Source organism: Moschus berezovskii, chromosome 22, assembly GCF_049115385.1.
Source record: "Moschus berezovskii isolate FMDL1 chromosome 22, NW_MosBer_1.0, whole genome shotgun sequence".
Lineage (NCBI taxonomy): Eukaryota > Metazoa > Chordata > Mammalia > Artiodactyla > Moschidae > Moschus > Moschus berezovskii.
The window spans coordinates 3708289-3728663 of NC_142481.1; the positions used below are offsets into that span (position 1 = coordinate 3708289).

At 55.4% G+C, this 20375-nt stretch overlaps 1 protein-coding gene across 1 annotated transcript; it reads right to left on the reverse strand.

Annotated features, from left to right (window-relative positions):
• Positions 1-858: 858 nt before the first annotated feature.
• On the reverse strand, positions 859-20120 carry PRKCG (protein kinase C gamma). The gene is made up of 18 exons (XM_055411311.2): positions 19951-20120; positions 19553-19584; positions 18527-18609; positions 14341-14452; positions 14052-14183; positions 13136-13292; positions 12401-12535; positions 12015-12102; positions 11470-11499; positions 7856-8008; positions 7062-7250; positions 5973-6064; positions 5820-5882; positions 5550-5688; positions 4465-4545; positions 3236-3343; positions 1845-1985; positions 859-1748 (listed from the first exon to the last, which is right to left on the reverse strand). Exons 1-18 carry the CDS (start codon positions 20118-20120, stop codon positions 1560-1562), a joined length of 2094 nt encoding a protein of 697 aa, XP_055267286.1. The 3' UTR covers positions 859-1559.
• Between the last annotated feature and the right edge of the window lie 255 nt (positions 20121-20375).

A 20375-nucleotide genomic window follows, 5' to 3' on the forward strand; every position in this document is an offset into this window, starting at 1 on the left:
GTCGGAGCAAGGGTTGGGGGCCGCGGGCACGGATGGGGGCCCCGCGGCTGTGCTGGGGAGGGGGGCACAGGGGGAGCCCCAGCATCCAGCTAGACCGAGTCTCGGGAACCCAGGAGTCTGCGGGGACGAGGAGACGCCGGGGCTCCCCGAGGGAGCCTGTGAAGCTTTGGGGCTCAGTCCCCTTCAAACGCAGGCAGAAGCACACCGTTCTACGGGCCTGTCCCCATCCAGGAACTACACTTCCCATCAGTCCTGGCGGCGGCGGGGGCCGCGCCTAGGGGGAGGGTCTGCCACAGGGTCTGCTGGGAAGTGTAGTCTACTGGGACTGTCCTCTCCACGCCCCTCACTCGCAAGTGGGTCAAGGGAAAGAGGCCCGCTGGGTGAGTCCGTCCTCCCTTCGCCTCACGTCGCGGATCCTTAAGCTCACAGGTTTCTCTGTCGTAAGGCCTCTCAATGGCAGGACTGCCTTTCCTCCTCCCTCTTCGGACTTCCCGGCCTCCGGGTCTCAGCGTGTCCTTCTGTGTGCCTGGGAGCTTTACCTTGCTCTGGGCAAATGGGTGCGTGCCTGCGTCTCTGTGCTCCCGATCTCTGCCTGACACTCTCAGTCGTCTGTGCATACAACTGCCTCTTCCTTCACGTGTCCACTTCGGTCCTCTCTCTGGGTCTCTGCTGTTTGCGGTCATGCTGTGGGTATCTTCTCTCACGTTATGGGTCTCTGCGTTTTCCCCTTCTCTCTCTGCAGCCCCCTCCTCAGCCTCTGTGTGTGTGTGTGTGTTTCTATGTACAGTCACTGTCCCACCTCCATCCCCCTTCATTCTCCAAGCTTAGAAGAAAAACATCCAAACAATTGAGCATCAGCATCCCAAATTTATTCTCCAGCAGCTGTGGCCGGGCGGAAGAGGGGGCACGGAGAGTCCCGAGAGTGGCAGGCATTTGGGAGGAGGTGGGGTTCCGAGCAGGACTGGAGGAGCCATGCAGTGATGGGTCTAGGGGTGGGGGAGCCTAGAACAAAAGCTGACGGAGAACAGGGGCAGGGAATATCTTCCATACGTCCCAGGAATCCCTAGAGCGCAGAACAGGGGCACTGGAGCGAGGGGGCACAGCCTCCCACTTACTCCGGAACTGGAGCGGAGGTGGGTGGGGCCTCGGAGGTAGGGGGATGTTCTGGAATCCTAGTCTAGAACAGCCCACCCCATGAGACTATATCCCAGGAAGAAGAAGAAGGAAAAACAAAACAAAACAAAAAAAGAAGAAGGAAAATTGGGATGGTGTTGGTGGTTCTGTAAGTTGGTGGAACAGAGTCCAGGACGCTCAGGCAGGTCAGAATCTAGGGCTCAACAGCAGCAGAATCTAGCACACGGTAAGACTCTAGAGATCGTCTTGGGAGTGCGGAATGCCAGGAACGCTGGGGCGGGGCGGCTAGAACCCGGGGGCGGGGCAGAGGCCAGGACGCTGGGGAGCCAGATCTAGAATTGGAAAGGGGGGTGGCATGGTAAGGCGAGGGCCAAGGCTGGGGCGGAGGAGGGAGCCTTGGGGACGCCTGGTGGCAGCAGCTGGGATTACATGACTGGCACAGGCGTTGGGCTGATGGGGCTGCGGGCATCCGGGTGCACGAAATCCGGGTTGACATAGGTGAAGCCCTGGAACTCGGCCTGGTCGATGCTGGCCAGAACCAGGCGGTCAGGGGGTGTCAGCGCCGGCGCCGCCCGAGTGAAGAACTTGTCGAAGTTCTCGCCGCTGCGGCCACACTGTGGGAAACAGCGGGAGGGAAACGTGAAGCGTCGGAACGCGTGGCTGGTCCACTCTCTTAGGGGCCAGCGTGGTGTTCCTGGGAGCGGACTGACCGGGCGGGGTCTGAACGGAGGCGCGATCTCTAATCGTTCCAGCCTGTCCCAGTCGATCCAGCGGAAAAAGCCGTGGGCGCGGATGGTGGGCTCTCCATCGGGGCCCGAGCCCAGGCGCTTGGCCGGGTGCTTGGTGAGGAACTGCAGGGAACACAGAGAGGGACGGACAGACAGACAGAGTCCAGACAAGAAGGCCCAGAGAAAGACGGGGGTCGGGGGGAGACGAGGAAGGAGGAATAGGGAGAGACAAGCACGGAGGTCCAGAAAGAAGAGGACCGACAGTGGGGGGGAGTACAGAGACGGGGTGCAGAATAGGGGGAGAGACAGCGAGGAGAGGATAAATGAGACGGGGCGGACGGGACTCAGACCCAGACACCAGGACAGACCAAGGCAGGAGGAAGGGCAGGGTGTGGAGGTGTGAGTGGCAGAGAAGCCCGGAAAGCGGGACGGCCACCAGGAACACATCCCAGAGGGAAAGCGGCAGAGGAGAAGGTGGGAGAGAGAAGACCCAGGGAAAAGGGGGACAGAGACCCAGAAGGAGGGAAAGACTCAGCGGGGAGAGCAGAGGAGGGAGGAGATGGGGAGGGGTGGGGGAGACGAAGGCCACAGAGAGGAGGGTGGAGACCCAGGAAAGGAGCGCCCAGACCCCACATGAAGGAGGAGACTCAGAGAGAGGGGAAGACGGAGACCCAGAGAAAGAAGACGAGAAAGACCCAGAAGGAGGAGAGGGACCCAGTGTGTGCGCGCGAAGGGGGGTTGGTGAGAAGGTAATAGAGAGCCAGAAAGAGGAGGACGAAGATGGAAAAGGTGAACAGAGATCCCCAAGGACACAGAAAAAGAAAAAAAAAAAAAAAAAGACAATGACACAGAAAGCCCCATCGTGTGCAGATGGAGGCAGAGGAATGAGACAAAAGCCCAGAGAGAGATGTGGTCAGAGAAATGTAGGGACAGGAGTTCGAAACAGAAGCCTGCTAACATCTGCTGTAGGCTAGGCTCCTTCTCCTGCCTTAACTCCACAACCCCGGAGGAGGAGACGGTGGCTCCCAGAGTTTTGGTGACTTGCCCCAGATCCCACAGGAGGAAAAGTGTCAGGAGTTAGGTTCGACTGACCCGCTCGGCTCAGCGCTGCCTGCCCCGAGGTGGTGGTGCGGGGGGAAGGACAGGACAGGGTAGAGTCCGCCCTTGGACTGCCTGGGGCAGCAAGGCAGGATGTGATTGTTCTAACAAGATCTCTGTGCTATATAAACTTTTTCAGCAGATGGGAGTAGATCGACTTGAGGAGTGGGAGCCTTTTCCTAATGTGCAGAAACACTGCGTGGGCAGTCCTGGATGGCAGCTGTGGGGCGTGTGGGTGGTGGGCCTGGAGAATCTGGAAGTCAGGGGACTCTCACCCCCTTGCAGATGGCCACAGCTTCCCGGGAAAGCGACTTGGGGTAGGTGACAGTTTGTTCCATGATGGCTTGAAACAGTTCCTCCTCGTCTTCTCCATCAAAGGGGGGCTAAGAGAGTAGAGGTGTTAAAAGAGTCAGAGGCCTGACTACCTGGCCCCACCTTCCTGCCCTCACTGCCCACCACAAGCAGAGCCCGCCCCGGGCCCCCCCCCCAATTCCTAAAGAAAAACATGACCAGACCGCCAAAGCTATGTCTTTCCCACTCTCAGAGGCTCTTGTTTTCTATCTCAGATGCTTCAGCTCTCTGCACCTCTTTGCTGCTCTGTCTCTCTTTATCTGCTATGTAAATCAGCAAGGTGTTAATTAGGCAATGTGTCATTTAAGTAGAAGAGAGAAAAACTGCAGGGAAAAAACTGTAAAAGCACTCTCTTGGCTGGATGAGTGGCCTCCAGTCTTCTTGGATTTGGAAAAGCAGTATCCAGACAAAGATTCTAATGTGGGGTCTAGGGGGTCTGTTTCTACAACTGAGTGGGGGGTCCTTGAATTTGGATGGGAAAAAAAACATGCATCCTTATGTTTTGGAATCTAAAATTGAAATTCAGCGTTATAAATGTAGGAAAGAAACCCCACCAGTAATAGTTGTGACTTTATCACTGATAGAAATCACTGATATTTTCTTATCATATAAGAGTTGCAGATATCTCAAAAAAAAAAAAAAAAAAAAAAAAGAAAACCCCCAGTCAAAATTACTGACAGGCCTTCCTACTTACTTCCTATTCCTGTGAGAAATTACTATTTAATACCATTTAATTCATTAGTAGGAAACCACATATAAGTCCATATTCTAATACCCTTAGACAACCATACACATTTAAGTTAAATTTACTTGGTTAAATTAGATTCAATTAAGCCTTTAACATTTTGATAGCCAGATTTCAATATGATTGACTTCTTCTGTAATGCTATTGTCTTATTCCATGTATTTAAAAGCACTGTTCTGAGAAAGGGGTCCAAGACACTAAAAGGGGGAAGAACCCCTAGCCTGTGGGAAGTTACTGTTTCAGAACCATGGAGAGCGCTCTTCTATTTGACGGACTTCCCCACAGCTTCGTACACTCAGCCTAAAGACATCCCTTCCTGACCTGCTCCTCCTGAGATAGGCCATGTAACAGGTGGCACCCCTTCTGTGTCGCCTTTAGCCAAACCAGCCTCTCCCCAGCGTCCCTTACCTGTCCCGCCAACATCTCGTAGAGCAGAACCCCAAAGGACCACCAATCAACAGACTTCCCGTAAGGTTGGTAGGCAATGATCTAGCAGGGGAGGCAGGAAGGTGAGCAACTGTCTTTTGTGTTTTAAGAAAATGTGGGCCCCTCTAGCTTCACCACCTGGAAACCCTACCCAACTTTAAATGTTTTCAGCACAAACTTTTCCCACTCAGAACGCTTTGGCTCCATCCTTTGGAACATTTGAGAAGCAGATTCTACCTACTCAGAACATTCCTTTGGTTCCAATATAAAGACGATCTAAGCACTAAGTTGCAAGTTCCGCCCACCCTCTAGAATATAGAAATAACTGAACTCTCTCCTTACAATGTCAGGTGAACAGCACAGAACTTCAGAGACCAAAGAGTCTTAAATCTGGACACATACCAGATTCTTGACTGTTTAAAGACAGTTGTTGCCAGCCCTGAAGAATTCCAGCCACAACAGACCAGAGTCAGAGGCGGGAAGGTGTGTGTATTTTTCAAAATCTTCCCAGGTGATGCTGATCAGCAGCTATGTTTTGAAACCACTGGCACTGGTTACTCAGGCAGTAGCACAGAGTCACCAGGAAAGATCAAGGACAGCACCATCAACCCACCTCTGCCAAGGAGAAAAGTCGGGACCTGCTCTTAGTCTGCTTGTACACAGTCAGATCGTTAGCTCCACCCCTCAACAAAGTCAGAGCAGATTCTTGCCCACCTGAAATATTCAGGGGAAAGCCTCCACAAGCCTAATGTTCTAGTGGGATGGGCCCCACCCCCTCAGAGTACACTGGGACTCTTCTCTCAGCTTCTTAGAACGGTCCAGGAAGAGGCCCCGTTCTCCAGAATCCCTAAAGGGGGTCCTGCCTTTTCAGAACATTCACCCACAAGTCCTGCCCACTTTGCCTATTTAGAGACGCAGCCCCGCCCACTTACAACACTCCCACGGTTGGAGCAGTCCATAACTCCCGTGAAGACCCCGGGGTCAGGTCCCCACATTACGACCACTAACCCCCCAGGTATACCCACGCAGCGAGCGTGGACAGCGCTGAGTGGCGGAGGTGGGGTTACCTCGGGGGCTATGTAGTCCGGGGTCCCGCAGAAGGTGCGAGTGGTGCTCCCGGGAAAGACGTTCTCCTTACACATGCCAAAGTCGGTGATTTTGATGTGTCCTTCGGCATCCAGCATCACGTTGTCCAGTTTCAGGTCCCTGCGGGTGGGTTGGGGTGGAGTGGGTAGGAATTGAAGCAAGGGGAGAGCGTTCAACAGCCTGGAGCCGTGGAGAATCCCTTCCCTTCTAGGGGGTCCGATTCCCTCCACCGAAAGCCCGGGACTGCTCACCGATAGATAATGCCCTGGTTATGGAGGAAGAAGAGGCCGATGGCGATTTCTGCGGCGTAGAACCTGGAGGAGGCGGTGGGGTTCAGGAGGCCAGAGGCGGGACACAGCTCCCTTCCGCTTTCCCCCCACCCTCCTCTCTTGGCCAAGACTCACGCTGCGTGGGGTTCCTTAAACTTGCCCAGCTGTTGAATGTGGTACATCAAGTCGCCCCCGGTGACATACTCCATCACAAAATACAGGCGATCCTGGGGAGGGGGGTGGACGCGGGCTTAGAGGCAAGGGCACGCCCACCAGGGGAGTGAAACGTCCATTCCTGCCCACTCCAGATCAACGTGGAAGGCTCTGGGCCCATGCAATCAGAAATCCAGAGCAACTGTCCACGCCTACCCGCCATCACAGAATCTCCACCCACTCCATCATCTGAACCCACTCCATCCTATTGTGAACTGTCGGGTGTTCCCCTCCTCCCTTCCCGGGATTTAAGATTGAGGTCCACCATTTGCTTGAAATCTCAGGGAAACTGAAACCTCTTTCCATATCCACTCACTCACACATGCAGTCTTGGCCACCTGCTAGGGACCAAAGCCATTCAGGCTTCACTTGCGAATGATACTAATTTTTAAATTATTTTTTAATTTTTGGCTGCACCTTGCCGGCTTGCGGGGATCTTAATTCCCGGACCAGGGATCAAACCCAGGCTCCCTGCAGTGGAAGTATGGAGTCCTAACCACTAGACCAGAAGGGAATTCCCAATACTAATTAAAAAAAAAAATCCAGGAAGCTGGCTACGCCCACTCAGAGCTCTTGAAAGTAGAGTCACGCCCTCTCTAACCTCTGACAGTTCTGACTTGTTGTCCCATTTCACAGTCTTCGGAAACGCCTTATTTCCGATGACTCCTTAACTAAGAACCCACGAGTGACAGCCTCATCACGCAGAGCCCAGCTGGAGGCAAGCTCACTCAGGAGACGTTCTCCACACACTCCTTTACTCCAGAAACACCCACTCAACCCCTAGTTCAGGCCACGCCCACTCAGGCTCCCAGCCCTCTGGCCACGCCCCACCACGCCCCCTGCGTTCTGGCCACACCCACCGAGGAGCCGGCCTCGACCCTTCAGAGTCCACCCGGCTCTTCTGCCCTCCCCCAAACTCAGACTCTCAAAGCCAATGCTGAATGCATCTGGGGGTTGGGGCGGGGATGAGGCAGGGTCCCTGAGCCAGCCTGGGACCCCCTCCTTTCGCACCGGGGTCTGGAATGTGGAGTGAAGCTGGGTGAGGAAGTGCGGCCGGCCTCCGGGGCCTCGGCCCCCCAGGGCCAGCACGCGTTTCTCCACCAGGGTACAGTCCACGTCGTCATCCTGGACGATCACGTCTTTCTTCAGGATCTTGATGGCGTAGAGCTCATCGGAACCCCGACGCTCGGCCAGCATCACCTAGGGACAGAGGCCTAGTCCATCTTGGGAACCCAGAGCGCTGTCCCTAGCCTTCCCTTTCAAGGAGACAAAGAAACAGAATCCCGGGTCCCCCCTTTCACTCTCGGGGGACCGGGTGCCCTTGGCCAGCCACTCCCTCAGGGCAAGTATCCACATCTTTAGGCCTCTGCTGCTGCTGCTGCTAAGTCACTTCAGTCGTGTCCGACTCTGTGTGACCCCTTGATGGGAGCCCACCAGGCTCCCCCGTCCCTGGGATTCTCCAGGCAAGAACACGGGAGTGGGTTGCCATTTCCTTCTCCAATGTGTGAAAGTGAAAAGTGAAAGTGAAGTCGCTCAGTCATGTCCGACCCTTAGTGACCCCACGGACTACAGCCTACCAGGCTCCTCCATCCATGGGATTTTCTAGGCAAGAGTACTGGAGTGGCTTGCCATTGCCTTCTCCGCTTTAGGCCTCTCCTCTCCAGGAACTCAAGAGGCCCCATCAAACCCTCTTCTGGGCTTAGAAGCTTAGTTCCTCCCCCTCCCCTGACCCTGATTTCATCTCTAAGAAACCCGACCCCTCCCCCAGACATCCTCCCTTTCCCCCAGAACCCCAGGAATCCAACCTTTCCAAAACTGCCTTTTCCTAGAACCATGAGGAAGCTGAAGTCGGAGATGTGCAGTCGTCCAGGGCTGGCCCCGAAGAAACAGCGCTTGGAGTCAGTGGGACTGGGGGACGGGGAGGGGATGGGAGACGAAGAGGGACCCGTCCGCACCCTCTGTGAGAAAGGGGAGACATGCAGAGTTAATCAGACCCCGGAAGTGTTTAAGGGGGTGCCCCTCAGAAAGACAGCATCCAGGGACAAAAGGGAAGGGGAGAGAGACAGAAATGGAAAGATGGAGAGAGAAGAAACGCTGTTTCCACACCCATGTTTGGTTTTGGGGCTTTTACTGCCTTCCCATAGCCTGCAGGTTTTATTGGGCTTTCTTTGTGGCTCAGACAGTAAAGAATCTGCCTACAGTGCAGGAGACCTGGGTTTGATCCCTGGGTCAGGAAGATCCCCTGAAGAAGGAAATGGCAACCCACTGCAGTATTCTTGCCTGGAGAATCTCATGGACAGAAGGGGCTGGCAAGCTACAGTCCATGGGTTCGCAAAGCGTTGGAGATGACTGAACGATTAACACTGGACTTCCCAGGTGGCACTAGCTGGTAAAGAACCTGCCTGACAACGCAGGAGACGTCAGAGATGTGAGTTCGATCCCTAGGTCGGGAAGATCCCCTGGAGGAGGGCATGGCAACCCACTCCAGGATTCTTGCCTGGGAAATCCCGTGGACAGAAAAGCCTGGCAAGGCTTCAGTCTCAAAGCGTCAGACATGACTGAAGAGACTCAGCCTGTTTGCCTGGAGAGTTTAGCATTCAGCTAGCACTTAGACAGCTTACTATATGCCATCAATTCTCCCCATCAGCACCACCACCCGATCTCCCATGTTACAGAAGGTAACTTGCCCAAAGTCACACAGCAGGTAAAAAGCAGAGCCAGAAATCAAAACTCATTAATGCCAGAGACTGTGTCTCCCTCCTTTGTGCTTCTCCACCATCACCCAGCAGGTGGCTTGGGTCTGGAGTCGAGTGCTGAATGCAGGTCCTGTACTTCTAACTTCAGAGCATATCCAGAACCTGAACACGCTCACCATAACTGCCTCCCTGGGCCAAGCCGCCAGGAACTCACCTCTGGACCTCCACGATGCCTTTTTCCTCCTCCTACTGTCAGCTCTCGACGCAGAGGCAGTCCTCTTGTCCAAATCAAAACCATCTCGGGCCGCCTTTAGTGGCCTGCCATCTCACTTGGTCTATTTACTGACTTAAAAAGTGACCTTATTTAGGTGCACGAGGTCTTAGCTGCGGCACGTGGGATCTCATTCCCTGACCAGGGATTGAACCCAGACATTGCTGGCCTGCTCCCACCTCAGGGCCTTTGCAGTGACCTTCCCTCCATTGGGAAGGCTCTCCACCATCCTTACGGCTCACTATTTCATCTCCTTTATGTCTTTGCCCAGTGGTCACTTTCTCGGTGAAGCCTTCCCCGCTATTGTAAACTCTCACAGAACAGCACTCCCCGTCTTCAGCGCTTTTTTTTCTCCATAGTCATTCATCATCGTCTAACACAGGATCCTCAGCGCCTTTATTTTGGTAAATGTCTTCCTCCCAGGAGAGCAGGAGTGTATTTCCCCCTCCCCCTCTTCCTGTTTGCTGCTATATCCCCAGTGATTAGAACCATGCCTGGCACACAGAGGGCTCAAGTATGTGGTTTTGAAAGAAGAAATGACAGAGTGAAAGTGTTAGTCGCTCAGTCACAGCCGATTCTTTGGGACCCCGTGGACTGTAGCTTGCCAGACTTCTCTGTCCGTGGAATTCTGCAGGCAAGAATACTGGAGTGGGTTTGCCCTTCTCTTCTCCAGAGAATCCTTCCCACCCAGGGGTCAAACCTACATCCCCTGCGTTGCAAGGCAGATTCTTTGCTGTCTGCACCACCAGGGAAGAGAAAGAAGGCACGTGTTCCTTTCTTGGCCTGGAAATCTGTCCTCCTTCTCCTTTACCCAGGGAATCCTGTACTTCCTGTTGATGAAGTTTTTCTCTGACTTTCTCAGGTCCTGCCAGAGGTTTAGGACTCCCCAGTGCCCGAGGCCATCTCCATGATCAAATACATTCCTTCTCTATCTGTAACTTTCATTGAAAGAGGAGCTCCCCAGGGAATGGCCTGATTCTACTCCCAGAATAGGGCTTGACTTACGTAAAACTTCAGGAAATAGGTGTTCAGGAAGTGGAAAAAAAAAACAAAAAACCAATGGAGGAGAGAAAGGCCACAGTGAGAAATGGACAGAAAAACTCAAGGAGCAATTCAGGTGTCACTTACTCAGGAAAGCCCTCCCTGATCACCTCCCCCGGCCCCTGCCAGACTGGGTTAACCTCTGGGCTTCTTGGGTGCCCTGGGTAGTTGAGTCACTAAGTCATGTTGACTCTTGTGACCCCAGGGACTGTAGCCCGCCAGGCCTCCTCTGTCCATGGGATTCTCCAGGCAAGAATACTGGAGTGGGTTGCCATTTCCTCCTCCAGGGGATCTTCCTGACCCAGGGATTTTCCTGGGCAGGAAACCTGTGAAACTGAAAGTGCCCCAGACACAACACAGCTCTTGCGGACACGCCCTTGGGAATTCCTCAGACGCCTTTGGCTTTTCCAGTTCAGGAGCTGGCCCTTTTCTGGGGGTGGCCCTGCGCGGTCCTCATCCAATAAAAGAGTGTCCTTAGGGGCCACTCGAGGGGGGACATATCCACAAAGTCAGGGACAGAGAAGGGCCTGGGTATGCGAGAGCCCCTATCCTGAACCTTTCCAGGGTGGAATGACAGACGCTACTGGCCACCTCATGGAGAGGCACACAGTGGGGCGGGGAGCTGGGGGGTGGGTGGGTGGGTGATTTGGGGCCCATCCAAGGCCAGATGGAAGACTTCACTTCATACATACAAGGCTTGGCTGACAGGGCACCTGATGCCATGGTTCCACACAAGTCATTAAACACAGAGTCACAGAGGCTGGGTAAGGCCTTGGTAAGATCCTGACCTTTGCTCCCCAAGGTTGATTCAGCCCAGAGGGCAGTCGGGGCACGATGGAAGCTCTCCAAGGGTACCAGTAGCAGCAGGGTTACCGGGATCCTCCCATCGACTGTGCTCTTCCTACCATCCCCCAACAATAGGAACGCTGAAGACTACAACGTGATCGGCATAAATACACTTGCCTTGGGAGCCGCAGGTGGCAGAGAGAACCCTAGTTTGAACGTGCATCCCCTAGAGCTCTGCTCCTTCTTCAGTACCAGGAAGAAACAGAAGTGTAGCCACATAATCCGAGAACCAGAGGCCCAGAATGACAGACCACAGAATTCCCGAGCCAGGCCCCCCAGTCCATGGAATGCCAGCAACACGGGACCCAGAATTGATAGCTACAGGGCCCTAGAGCCTCAGGGCTGTGGGCCCTTGAATCTAAGGAATCTGAGATGCTGTCCCTACCTTGGGGAGTTGCCTGAGGGTCAGACTGACCTCCAGAGAGCTCCTATTACTCAGCAAACACAAGACTTAGGTATGGTATGTGTTCCACCCGTGCATGTGGAAATGCAGACAGATACGAGAGGGAGGCGATACAGACCAAGAATGAAGCTGCCTCCAGCCCAAGCCTCTGGCTCTTCTCACCTCGTATAGTTCCAGGGGGTAGTTACAGGCCTGAGGGAGAAGAAAGTCAGAGTCAGAGCCTGCTGGGAGAGGTAGGCGATGGCCCTAAACCAGGGGTGGGGGCCCCCGATCCCCAAGCCATGGGGATGGATGTGTGTGCATGTGTGTTATTCGCTCAGTCATGTCCGACTGTTAGCGACCCCATGGACTGTAGCCCACCAGGCTCTTCTGTCCATGGGTTCTCCAGGCAGGAATACTGGAGTCCGTTGCCATGTCCTTCTCCAGGGGACCTTTCCCACCCAGGATTGAACCTGCCTCTCCTGTGTTTCCTGCATTGGCAGGAGGGTCTTTACCACTAGCGCTACCTGGGAAGTCCTGGGGATGGATAGGAATTCTAATTCCCAGCAGTCCCTTAGAAAGGCAGAAAGAACTCCAGGGTCTTCTCAGAATTTTCGTCCCCAGAACAGTGGGCAAGCAGTCATGGAGTCTGGGGAAGGCCAGCTCTGAACTGTGGGAGGCTGCGCTCCCCGGAGGGTTGGGGGCTGGGGAAGCCTGGGTCTGGGTACCTCGAACTTCTGGAGGAGGTTGCAGTTGTCGGCGTCAGCCACCGGGACATTGTAATACTCGCCCTCCTCCTGGTTCAGTAACTTGTACCTGACATACAGAAGGAGAGCAGAGCAGGAGGCTCAGGGTAGGGGGGTGGGGGTTGGGAAGACGGATGGAGCGGGGGTGGGGGGGTGGGGGGCACCCAAGGGAGAGGCAGAGACATCAGAAGGGGGGAAGAGACGGAGAGACGGAGACAGCGAAAGAAAGAGTGAGATGAGAAGAGAAGGACAGCAGGGAAAAGGATAAAACAGCCCAGGGAGGCCGGGAGGACTGCGGAGACCACACCCCCGGGACGGAGGCGCGGACGGCGGCGCCGAGCCCCGCCCCGTGCCCGCCCGCCCCGCACCAGCCATCCACCGGCGCCTTGAGCAGCTCCGAGACGCCGAAGGACATGGCGCCCATGAAGTCGTTGCGGGAGGTCCGGTCCCAGTCCCACACCTCCACGCTGAGCCGGCGCTCCACGTCCCCCGGCTTCAGGTTGCTGCGGGGAGAGCGGGGCGCAGTGAGGGGCCAGCTCGTGGCTCCCCGACCTCCGCATCCTCGATGCTGGAGGAGCCGGCAGACCTCCTGAGCTGGGGCCTCTTTCCTGCTTCCCACCCCTGGCCTTCCCGAAGAGGGTCCCTCTCCCCGCCTGGGCCCGAAGTCAACCTAGTCGGCTCTCTCAGTCCCCCTCCCTGGTCTTTGGCAGCCCTGCCTCTGGGCTTTTCTCTCCGGATCTCTCCTATTCTCCCTCCAGAACCGTCCTCCTGTCTTTCTCTCAGTTGGCTTCTCTCTCTTCCTGCCGCCCACCTGTCACACCCCGCCCCATGCCGTCTGTGCCTCTCCCTGGGTTTATGTTTCTTCCTCTGAGTCTCAGGGTCTGTCTAATCTCTCTGATCTCCGCCTTAACTCTAAAACAGTCACCTTGTGTGTCTCCATCCCTCTCTCTCAGTCACTTCATTTTCTCCTCCCACCGCCTTCTTCTCCCTTTGCGGGGCTCCTCCTATCCTACCACCTGGTCTCTGTAGTCTTGTGGGCCACTAGGACTCTCAGATCGTCCTCTGCCAGTCATCACCGCGCCTCCCCTGCACCTGAGACTCACAACACAAAGGTCTCGTTCCACACAGGGTTTAGCGTGGCTTTCACCGTGCGGGTCTTCTGTTTGGTCAGATTCCGAGGGTCTGGGATGAGCTTCAGCTTCACATAGGGATCGGAGAGACCGTTGGGGTCCATTGGGATGAGGTTCCGGGCCTCGCCAACTGAGGAGGGAGGTGAAGGAGGGCAGATGGGGTTAAGATCCAGGGAGAGGACCCGGAGCATTCCCCCAGCCAGCAGTCACGAATTCCAGTCTCTCAACTTCCTCTTCCATGACCCATGTTTTTTGCTTCCTTTTCTTTCTTTTTAAAAAAATCTTTTACTTCTCCAGTACCCGGAAGATGGGGCATGAAGCCGTTTCCCCAGCCAGTGACCCAGAAATCAAATCCAAAGCCCCTGGCTCCCTTAGGATCCTGGCCATATCACCAGTGCGTGCATGCTAAATCACTTCAGTCGTCTCCGACTCTGCGACCCCGCGGACTGTAGCCCGCCAGGCTGCTCTGTCCATGAGATTCTCTAGGCAAGAATACTGGAGTGGGTTGCCATGCCCTCCTCCAGGGGATCTTCTCAACCCAGGGATGGAAACCGGGTCTCTTATGTTTCCTGTGCCACTTGGGAAGCCATGTAGTAAACCGGAACCTCATTTGGGACCACTTCTCTCGTCCGCACCCGCCTCCACCCCCAGGACCTTGCTGCCCAGAAGAGCCATCACGAGAGGCAAGGCTGGAGACCAGGGGCCTCGAGCAGAAAGGGGCATGGCCGGTGGCGCTCAGCCTGTGCAGGCGGGGTCAGCAGTGTGGGCGTGACCTTTGCGAGGGGGCGTGGCTTTCCTGGGTCGCTGAGAGAGGGCGGGCAGCTCGGGTGGACTTGACCCAGTCCCTGGGGTGAAAGGGGCGGGGCCAGGCGAGGAGGCGGGGTCTCACCCGTAACGTGGATCTCATCGGAAGTGGGCGCCCGGATCTCCAGCTGCAGGCGCCCCCGGCGTTCCGTGTGGTCCACGCCGCACAGAGAGGGCACGCTGCGCACACAGCGCCGGTGCACGTTCATCTCGCAGCCTGGGGAGGGGGGCAGCACGGGGAGGTGGGACTGTGGGTCCCGCCTTTAACTCCAGACTCCACTTCCCCTCCTCCACTCCCCCCCCACCACCACCCGCGTTACTCGAGACCCAGACTCTTTTGCAGGGGCCCCAAAGCGCCGGGCTCGCAGACTCACAAGAACACTTCATGCCCTGGTGCACCAGCCCGTATAGCAGGGAGCCACAGTGGTCGCAGAAGGTGGGGCTGCTGTAGCTGTGCAGACGGAACTTGTGCTTGTTCCGGGGATCCTGGCGTGGGGGGCGGTCGGGAGGAGTCGGTCAGAAGGGGGGCCTGAGGGGCCCTGAACAAGCGCCCCCCCCACCTCCGCTCTTCCTCTTCAGCCCTGCTCTCCCAGTCTTCCCGCTCTTCCGCCTCACTCACTCACTCTCCAGTATTTATGGAGCGCCTGCTCCGTGCCTGGCACTTTGTTTGGTGCGACGACCCAGCCCCTGTGGACTTTACTTTCTCGTGGAGGGAGACGGAAAATGAACACGACAAATAAAATATTTAGGGCCTTCCCTGGTGGTGCAGTGGTTAAGACTCTGCCTTCCAGTGCAGGGGTACCTGTTCCACCCCTGGTTGGGGCGGGGTCGGGGGGGCACTAAGATCCAAGTGCCTTGGGGCCAAAAAATCAAAACACAAGACAGAAGCAATATTGTGACAAAATCCCATAAAGACTTTAACAAATAGTCCCCATAAAAAAATCTTAGAATGTAGAGTATGAGGTATGGATATAGGTGCTCTGCACAAAGATGGAGCAGGGATGCACATTATCAGGGATGGGGGGGGGGATTGAAATGTGAAATAGAGTGACCAAGAAAGGTTGTCCCAACAAGGTGGAATCTGGGAAGAATCTGAAGGAAGTGGAGGCTTCCAAGGTCCCACAGTCCCTACCCCATAGTCTTCCACAAGCTGTTCTCTGAGGACTTCTGGTCCACCATGAACCCCAGATTATTCATGGTCAGCTTCTTTCAATGTCTGCCCAATGGCAACCAGCCTTCTCTGAGCCCCCTGTGGTATGCAGACTATGCCCTCTCAGTTTTAGGGACCCAGGTATCCCAAAGATTAAGTGTAAACCACACAGCAGGGTCTGGTATGTGCCGGGTCTGGTTAAATGTGCTCAGTAGTGTTACTGCTGTCATTACTGCCATGGTTATTACTAGCTATTTTATTGCAGTCCCCACATAGCCCTGGGTTTAATCAAGGGCCGGGCCATTTCCCACTTGTGTGATTTCAGGTACATGCCCAATTTTGAGCCTCAGTGTCTTGATCGGCCCAATGGAAATAAACAATCTATATCTTGAAGCAGTGCTTTTGCTCAATTCCAATTAAGCATGAATTTAAGACACCAGGAAAAGCATTCCTCCTTCCACCCTCAGCAATGTCTGAGTACGAAATAATTTGATATTTGCATTTTTCTAAGTGGGCTTCCTTGGTGGCTCCGATGGTAAAGAATCTGCCTGCAGTGCAGGAGACCCGGGTTTTATCTGTAGGTCGGGGAGATCCCTTGGAGACAGGAATGGCTACCTACTCCAATACTCTTATCTGGAGAATTTCATGGACAGAGGAGCCTAGTGGGCTACCGTCCATGGGGTCGGAAAGAGTCAGACACAAATGAGTGGCGAACACTTTGGGGCTTCCCTGGTGGCTCAGATGGTAAAGAATCTGCCTGCAATGCAGGAGACCTGGGTTCAATTTTCTACGAGTGCACTGCAAGAGTTTTATAGGGTGAAAATTCAAGACTGTCTTAGGATTTTATTTTGAAGTTTAGTGGGGATTGAATGGTACTTGGGTGGGGAAAGGTGTTGGCAGTTGCATGCTCTGAACCTCTAAAGACCTTCACCTGACCCGAGCTCCCGGTGTTCCTGCCACACGAAACGAGAAGCTGAGGGTGAAAATTCCCAGCAGGGTACCTGACATGGGAGCTGCTGTGGTTATTCTCAGGGTGAAAATAGCTATTAAAAAGGGAGACAGTACTGGGGTTCCGATTCAGAAGATTAGGGCCCAAATTTTGACTCTGCCCACGACCTAGCAACCTAGCTGTATGATCTTCCCCCACACCACCCTTTTGAGAAATTCAGGGAGCCTCCCCATAAAAAGGGACCGTGAGCCCTCCCTGAAAGGCTTCTTGTGCAGATGGAATGCAATCATGCGTCTGGAGCCCTGAGCACTTCTTAAGCCCTTGATCTGTGTTGCTGACAAGAATAAAAGCTTAATGCTTCACAGAGAAAAAAGAAAGCCAGATACAGAAGAAAAGCCTTCTCTGCATTATTTCCCTTCATTTCCTCACCGATATAGTAACAATTTTACAATGATAAAAATTAGAATTTTGTCTTTCGCTACATACCAGGTATTCATACCCAAGGAGTTGGCTCATTCAGTCCTTAAAACAATCCTATCAGATGAGGGCATGGTTATTAAACCCCATTTTACAGACAAGGAACTCCAGAGGTGCAGAGAGGTAAATTACCTTCTGGAAGGTCACAGAACCAACACATGGTGGAGGTGGGACTCAAGCCCAGGTGTCCTGGCCCAAGAGCCTCCGTTAGACGGGGACAGGAATAATACCTAACTTTATAAGCTGTTGAGAAGATTCATTCTTACGCTATATACAAGGTCCCTGTTAAGTGCACGCCATGAGCCTTGGGTAAATCAGATGGAGTGTTTGGTGGCGGTGGAGGTGGGCAGGTGAGGCAGCAAATCATAATACATATAGGTGCTGGGAGACAGTGGAGCTCAATCTATGTTCTCGGAAGTTGCATCCTCTAAACTTCAGTTTTCTTGACCTGACAAGCTGGCAAAATGCCTCATGGACTTCCGTGGTGTGCTCTCTCTCTTTCTCAATCCGCCTCTCTCCATCTGCTAACCATAAGACCGTCTCCAACTCTGTGTCAAACCCTGGGCTAGTCTCATGCTGCCTGACTTCACTGAACTGTCAAAACAAGCCTGGGGGCGTCTAGATTGATGCCTATCCCACACAGTAGCCCTAACTATAGGTGGCTGTTTCTTTTTCTTTTTTTGACTGCTCCGCATGCCATGTGGGATCTTAGTTCCCTGACCAGGGATTGAACCTGCGCCATCTCCAGTGGGAGTGTGGAGTCAACCATTGGATCACAGAAATCCTACAAGTGGCTATTTATTAATTCAAATTAAGCAGGATTTTTTGGAGAAGAAAATGGCAACCCGCTCCAGTATTCTTGCCTGGAGAATCCCATGGACAGAGAAGCCTGGTGGGTTACAGTACATGGGGTCGCAAAGAGCCCGACACGACTTAGTGACTAAACCAAGCAGGATTTTAAACTTCCGTCCCTCGGCGGCTAGCTATGGTGGTTCGCAGCTGGACGACAAAGATACAGAATGCTTCCATCATGCTGCAAAGTTCTCCAGGTCAGCACTAGACGGTCAGCCCCACTTTACAGAGGGTGAAACTGAGGCTCACGCAGAGCCAGACAGAAAGTGAAGGAGGGATAGGAGGTGGGCATGCAGGGTGGACAGTTCTTGTTAGGGGTGGAGAGGAGGGAGAGAAAGGTTGTGTGTATCTGTGTGTGTGTACATGGGGGACGTGTGCATGCACATAAGTGTGTGCAACATGGAATTTGTGTGTGTGTGTGCACGCACGGGGTCTCATATGCATCCATATGTGTGTGTACTTGGGTGTGTGTGTGTGGACAGCACACACAGCCGGGGCGTCTATCAGTGCACATGTGTGCGTGCATGCGCACGACAAGATCTCTCGGGCTTCCTTGTCTCAGTACCTGCGAAGCAGTTCCCCGTATCTCCCATTTTCTATGCCAGTTTCCCTTTCTGAGTGTCTGCCCTTCGCCTCTGAGTTTGTCCCTCCCAGTCTTTCTGGGCTGCCTTTTCCTTCCTCCCATGTCACCGACTGTCCCACTGCTCTTGCTTTCTCCCCCCTCCCCCAGTCTGCCTGGGTCTCTTTTTTCTGCCTCTCTGGGCGTTCTCTCTCTGTCTTATCTCAGGATCTCAGTGCTTGCATCAATCTCCCTCTCTCTCTCTCTGCCCCTCATCCTTCTGTTTTCTAAATCTCCTGACTCCTGGATCACAGCCGACCTCCTCCAGCGCCGAGGTCCCCTCACCCGGCCTCCTCTCTGTCCCCCACCTGGGTCCCCAGCCACTCTTGGTCCCCTCTCATTCCCCCTTTCCAGGCCAAGGGCAGGGAATCTGGGCCAGACTAGCTCTCCCTATCTCTCCAGCCCCCCTCCCCTCCCAGCCTTAAAAATAGCAGGAGAAATTGGGACGGACGCCGAGGGGGTGAGGGCGGGGGCGCGGCCCGAGGAGGGAGAACCAGGTGTCCGGGCACTCACGTCCGTCTGGGGGCCCTTCCCAGCGCCTGGACACTCGAAGGTCACAAATTCGTGGCATCGTCGATGAACCACAAAACTGCAGACTGAAGGGGAAAATCATAGAAACCCAGAGCGGAGAGAGACCCCAGTGGACAGAAAATCAGAAAGAGGGGGACCCAGACAGAAAGCAACCCAGGAGAGAGGGTTCAACACAGAGAAAATCAAAGAGACGCTGACAGGCAGAGAGAGACAGAGATTCTAAAGGTGGACCCAAAGAGGGAAACAGAGAGGCAGAGAGCCGCGGACACAGAGAAGCACAGAGCGCCCAGCGCCTCCACACAGCCAAAGACGGGACGGAGGCGGAGAGCGAGAGCGGACACAGGGGGCAAGAGATGGAGACAGAGAGAGAGCAGGGTCCACGGACAGAGAGTCAGAAGTGAAGAGAGGCAGGCAGGCTAGAAGGGAGCAGACGCAGAGAGGTCCTTCCACAGAACGGAGAGCAGCAACTTGGGCAGAAGTGAGTCTGGGGGCGACGCCGACGGCCCGCCCCCCTCCCTGACTCACTCTGCTCTCAGCAGTAGCAGCTGGTACTTGAGGACTCGCCCCCCTCCCCCGGCCCCCATATCTACCGGCCCCACCCAGCCCCCACCCGCCCGTCGGTGACCCCACCCGGCCTGCCCCTTCCTAGGACAGGTGGTGTTGTCATGGCAATGGCAGCCTTGGGGGGGGGGCTCTGACTTTGCATCTCCAGCCCCCCCTTCAGCTCCCCTTTTCCAAATCTCCCTGTTCCCATGGCAACAGATTCTCCAAATATCTGTCCCCACCTGGAGCCGGCCGAGGGAGGGGCCCCCAGTGCCACCTCCGCGGTGGCCCCGCCGTCAGAGCTCCCCCCCCCCACTGCAGGCAGTGTCTCTGCCACACCCCCCGCCCCGGGCTCCCCCGCGCCTCCCTGGGGACCAGCGAACACGTGTGTCAAGCAGCCTAGGCTGTGGGTCCCCAGCCTCCACCCTCCCGAGGGTCCCAGGAGTCCAGGTCCCCAGTTCTTACCTTGACATTGCAGACCCTGTTTTCCAATCCCCCTGTGAGAGTCAAGGATCTGAGGTCAGTGCAGGAAAGGGTGCCGGATCCCCTCTCCCCTGCGGGTCGTGGGAGGCCCGCGTACTCCCACCCGCCTCCCGTCGGACCCAGGAGTCTGAACACCAGCTAACCTCTTCTCAGGACCCCGAAACCCTGCCCCCCTCGTCCGTGTCCCTCTTAGACCCAGGAACCCAGGCCCCAGGCTCTTCTTCGGACCCGGAAGGCCAGGGCCCCCGCCTCCCTCTTTCTGACCCAGGAGTGCCGGCCCCTCACCCGTGCCCAGCCCGGGGCTAGGAGCCAGGGCCGCAGCCCCCTCTTTCCCGCTCATTAAGGGTCCCCATCCCCTGGGGCCCCAGCCCCTCCCTCACCATATGAAGTCAGTGCAGTGGCTGCAGAAGGTCGGCTGCTTGAAGAAGCGAGCGGTGAACTTGTGGCTCTTGACCTCATGGACCACCTTCTGCCTCAGAGCCCCCTTTCTGCAAAACAGGGGCCGGGGTCCGCCCTCTGAATCGCCTCCGCCGGGGCCCAGGCCGGACATGGCCCCCGGAACGTAGCAGGGACCGGGATCCTGCCTGTCTGGGGAAACAGGTGGAAGGGCGACTAGCCGGTGGCTCGGCAGGACAGAAGAGCCGGCGGGAGATGCCGCGGTGGGAGTGAGAGGGGCGAGGCACCTCCAGGAGCCGAGCGCGCGGCGCCGGGAGCGGAGCCCCGGGGCGCGCCGACTCCGCCAGGGGGAGCGAGAGCCGAGAGCACGGACGCAGAGGAGCCGGAGGCACGGGCGGCGGCGGTGGTG